Source organism: Penaeus japonicus, unplaced genomic scaffold (assembly GCF_977035675.1).
Source record: "Penaeus japonicus unplaced genomic scaffold, GWHDUDI00000001_assembly GWHDUDI00000007, whole genome shotgun sequence".
In the NCBI taxonomy this organism is placed as follows: domain Eukaryota; kingdom Metazoa; phylum Arthropoda; class Malacostraca; order Decapoda; family Penaeidae; genus Penaeus; species Penaeus japonicus.
This window is the reverse complement of record NW_028234409.1, coordinates 8,327,022-8,332,021: the sequence shown is the minus strand read 5'-3', so window position 1 is coordinate 8,332,021 and position 5,000 is coordinate 8,327,022. Positions and strand designations below refer to the sequence as shown.

The 5,000-nt window shown below is 30.2% G+C and overlaps 1 protein-coding gene across 1 annotated transcript in view; it reads right to left on the bottom strand.

Moving 5' to 3' along the window:
- Positions 1–5,000, bottom strand: part of Ttd14 (TRPL translocation defect 14) — a 98,768-nt gene that overhangs the window by 548 nt on the left and 93,220 nt on the right. The window contains exon 12 of the mRNA XM_043014357.2: positions 1–3,418. This exon is cut by the window's left edge and continues 548 nt beyond it. Coding sequence (XP_042870291.1) covers positions 3,093–3,418 — 326 coding nt within the window. The 3' untranslated portion in view covers positions 1–3,092. The remainder of the gene's footprint in view (positions 3,419–5,000) is intronic.

The following is a 5,000-nucleotide window of genomic DNA, read 5'->3' as shown; positions in this document are numbered from 1 at the left end:
ATATATATATATATATCTCTCTCTCTCTCTCTATATATAGATATATATATATATATATATATATATATATATATATATATATATATATATATATATATATATATATATATATATATATATAAACACATATACACACAATCATAAAAGAAAATGTCAATACTGATGCTACCACAACATACAAAACTGAATAATGAAACCTATGACTTGAAATGATAGTAATACTCATAGTAATATAATAACACAATTAATAATAATGATAATTTTGATAATAATAATAATACTGTAAGAAATTACAATAATAACAGTAATGATATTGGTCATAATAAAAGCAATATTCATAAACAAAATTAACAATAAAAAATTAAAATAAACATACCTAATACATATTCTTCAGAAGAAAAAAAGTGCAACATAGAGCCATTCCTGGGCTAAATTCCATATATTATAGTATTGATAATAATAACTTTAGAAAAATAAGAAAAATAATAATAATAGTAAGAACAATATCTACTACAAATAATAACATAACTCATTCTTCTTTTCCCTAACATGACGAATAACATCATTACACAAATTCAAAGCATAATAACTTATCAGATGAAAATGCTGATGAGAGTTCAGTATCAAATAACTTAAATAAATAAAAAGCACAACCTGCCTCTATATACATATATAGAAAGAGATTTGCACATTAGCACACAATACATCTATTTCTTTGATTTTTCTTTAATGCCAATAATTCTCATTTATTACTTTGATTTTTCTTTAATGCTAATAAGTCTTACTTATTACTTTGATTTTTCTTTAATGCTAATAATTCTCATTTATTAAAGAAAAGAAAAAAATTGAAGATCATACAAATTGAGCATTAAAGATATTTGAGAAATTTCAAGGATAAGTTTTAGGCCGTTTTATTTTTTGAAAATTGTAGGAGGGAAATTCTGTAAAAGTATGAAAAACATCTCTTTAAATTTCTTGATAAAAAGACAATGAATTCATCACAAAGCAAGTATTTTCTATCACAAACTTCATATAAAACATGACATTAATATCTACACCTTAAAAAAAAAAAAAAAAAACACTTAAAAGCAGATCTTAATATTCTTTCACAGCATTCCTAAAATGTCACTATCAAAGTTATAAAAAGAGAGAAAAAAAATGCCCTGGGGTTAAGATTAGTGAAAATCTTATAATCCTTATTTCTTCTACTTTATAGAGTATTCTCATAAACCCAGAATCCTAAAGGGATTTCCTTCTTGGATTAGTTTAATCAAATCCTTGTAAATCTTATAAGTTTTCACACTACGTCAATCTCTCAGTCTGTAAATGCCCGGAAATAACTTCTTTCAGTTCCACCTTTAAGCCAAATAAAGGTCTTTCAAATACATGAGTAATAACAGGACCATGTGCTTGATTTTCTTTCAGAAAGAAATATCAAGGGACAAAGAGTAAAGTTACATCACTAAATGCTATGTAAACTCTAGTCAAAGAAAGCTCTTTTGCTAGAATTGTCTCTAACTTTCATTGTTGTAAATTAGTTTTTAATCTCTTTGAGGGAAAAGCAAATCTAATCTTTATCCATTGTTTGAATCACAATAAATCTGCATTGCAGGTTTCAGTGGTTCTTTACAGAAAAAAGCAAACTTGTCTACTGATTCTCCAGGTATTGTCATACTCTAAAAAAAATGTTCAAGATTCACACAGATATTTGCTAGAGAACTGTAAGAGCATAAATAATTCTACCTAATCTCATGGACATTCTATTGACTTACAGAAATGCAGTCCATTAAATAATGATAAACAATTTAAAATCTATTAAATAAACCTGCCTTATCCTCTGAGAATTAAAAATTTAAAATCTATTTAAAATCTATTTAATGAGCAAAAGGCATATCACATAAGAAGCAACATGGCTGTACCTGACCCATAAGGAGAAGGTGTCCAAAAGCCCAATATATTCTACCAATGCTGCCATATCTGTCATTTTAGTGCTCTTGGTTAAAGAAATTTATTCATCATGAAAATATATTGATTTCAATGGATTCCTTTATCTTTAATGATATTTCTCCGTCAGTTTTCTGAAGATAGGATAGGATAGCGTCTTTTCCGGCATTAAACAACACACATATTTACATAAAATCTCATTCATAGAAGCTACCCGTACTTTAAAATGCACTCGCAGATACATGTCAAGTTTCATAAAAACTATAGTCAATAAGGCACTAATACTAGCGTAACTGTGCTCATCTTCCACCTTGACGACTTGATATATCTTTTCCTGTCACTTTGATCAATACATCAAATTTTGGAAAGATCCTGTTAACTCATGGTTCTCTTTTTAAAATTACCTGCATGTTGTAATCTACACATTCTTATCCTTTCTATTCTTAGGACAGGTAAGGCACATAACATAGCAATATCAACTTTTTTTTTTTCTTTCATCTTTTTCTCTCTTTTTTACATGTAATCCCTTTAAGGTTACATGGTAAACTATAAAATACATATCACCTTAACGTGTCAGAATTGTTATAAGGAAAAACAGTTTCCTAACACTGGTTTGCTGTCATTTTGAACATTCTTCAACATGTAATTCTCCAAAAATGTAAACAAAAGGAAATGATAGAAATGCCTCTGTAAGTTTATAATACTTGTATCAAAGTATTGTAGTTCTTATTATCAACTTCCTATTAGTTAATGCATTTTCTTGTGTTTAAAGTGACAATTTGTGTGTTATTATTATTGTACTGATCTATTTTTATACTTTCAGTCTCCTTTTCAGCTTTGTGTAATTTCAATGATTGCAAGCTCTTAAAGGGTTAAATGCAAAAAAAGAGAGAGAAAAAAAAGACATCACTCACTGTCCTTAATCAATATACATTAAATATCTATAGTTCACTTCACCATTTGAAATGTCGTACTCACACACACATTTGTTCAGGTAATATTTCAGTTTATATCAAGGAAACACAAATAAGAATAAAAGAAAGAGAAGGAAGGAAAGAAAATAAATAACTGCTTTTCGATATGCCCCGATACTCAACTGAACCTCAAAGTCTTCAAAAGCGTAAAAAAAGCACTCGTGTCGCCCACGGTCAGTGCTCAGGGAAGAACCCATTGGTTACCTTCACTGGTCCGTTGACTACGTTAATGGGAGAATCAACCTCCATCCCGTTGGTGATTAAACAGTTGTGAGCATCTTCTACACTCTTGATCATGAGGTCCGAAGTTAGGATGATGTCCTTCCTCTCCACTATTTCTGCAGGTGGGGGAGAGAGCGACAAAAACTTCCCTGCACAGTCGAGGTTGGCCTGGTGTGAGAAAGAGAGCTTGGTGGTGGCCGCCAAAGGTCTCGCTTTGTGTAGGTGCATGTCGAGTCCCGAGCCCGGACACGAACCGCAGGCACTCACGTCGTCCTCCTCTGTTGGGAATAGAAGGAGAACGTTACAGTGTGTGGGCGGATTGGGAGTTTTGTACTCTATCGGTAATTCCTGCAACTTATTATAAGGAAGTTTATAGTCATTATGGGGTAATTTCCGGGTAGAAAGTTTTCTCTTGATTTTTTTGTTTGTTTTGTTTTCACACTCCTTTTCTATTTTTCTTTTTGACTTGAGCACATAACAATAATCAAATAAAAGATGTAAATATATATATATATATATATATATATATATATATATATATATATATATAGAGAGAGAGAGAGAGAGAGAGAGAGAGAGAGAGAGAGAGAGAGAGAGAGAGAGAGAGAGAGAGAGAGAGAGAGAGAGAGAGAAGGGGAAGAGAGAGAGAGAGAGGAGGGGGAGATAAGAGAGAGAGAGAGAGAGAGAGAGAGAGAGAGAGAGAGAGAGAGAGGCAGGAGAGAGAGAGAGAGAGAGAGAGAGGAGAGAGAGAGAGAGAGAGAGAGGAGAGAGAGGGAGAGAGAGAGAGAGAGAGAGAGAGAGGAGAGAGAGAGAGAGAGAGAGAGAGAAAGGGGAGAGAGAGAGAGAGAGAGAGAGAGAGAGAGAGAGAGAGAGCAAGAAAGAGATATGTGTGTAATATAAATATATATTATATATATATATATATATATATATATATATATATATATATATATATATATATATATATATATATATATATATATATATATATATATATATATATATAGATAGATATAGATAGATAGATACCCACACACATGATTCTCAAATATAACCAAATAAACTACATTTAGAGTACTGTGATAAATTTGATCACATAATGAGAATTTGGACATCAGGCATGAATAACAAAAAGGAACATTAATGATAATCAGTTATCATATGAAAATTTCCAAGACCTCACATGGTGTCTCACTCATCTTTTATATTTTAAGAAACATACAAAATATTTTCTGAAACACTGGTAAAATAACAATATAAAATTACACACATGCATACACTTATATCTAGAGATATGTAAATATGCATGCAGATGTTTGTGTGTACGTATGTGTAGATACCCACATATATATGTAAACACACATATAAATAAAATGCGAGAAAAAGTGCTACCAGGAAAGTAACCCATCAAGACAACGTCCTGTATACATATACATTTACTTAAATACTAACGACAATAAAAAATAAATAAACATTTAGTTACTCTCTGTACCGGCAATGACGAAAATCAAATTTGTGACCAATATATTCTTTTGTAGGGAAAAAAAATACTTGCAGATTTTTAATCCTGTTTGTTCTGACACACATATTGCCTTATGCACAAAATCTTTGGGAAAAAAATAAAACCAGCTATAAGCAGAATGACTTCTGCTCATATCTTTTAAAATTTATTTCTCCATCGACAAAAATTACATCTTAGGTTTTTAAACGATGATTAGAATTCTGATAATGTATCAGTAAAATTAATAGAAGAATCTCATAAACAATTGAAATAAAATTGAAATTCATCATTAAAAAAAAAAAATATATAAACATATATATATACACATTATATATATATATATATATGTATATATATAT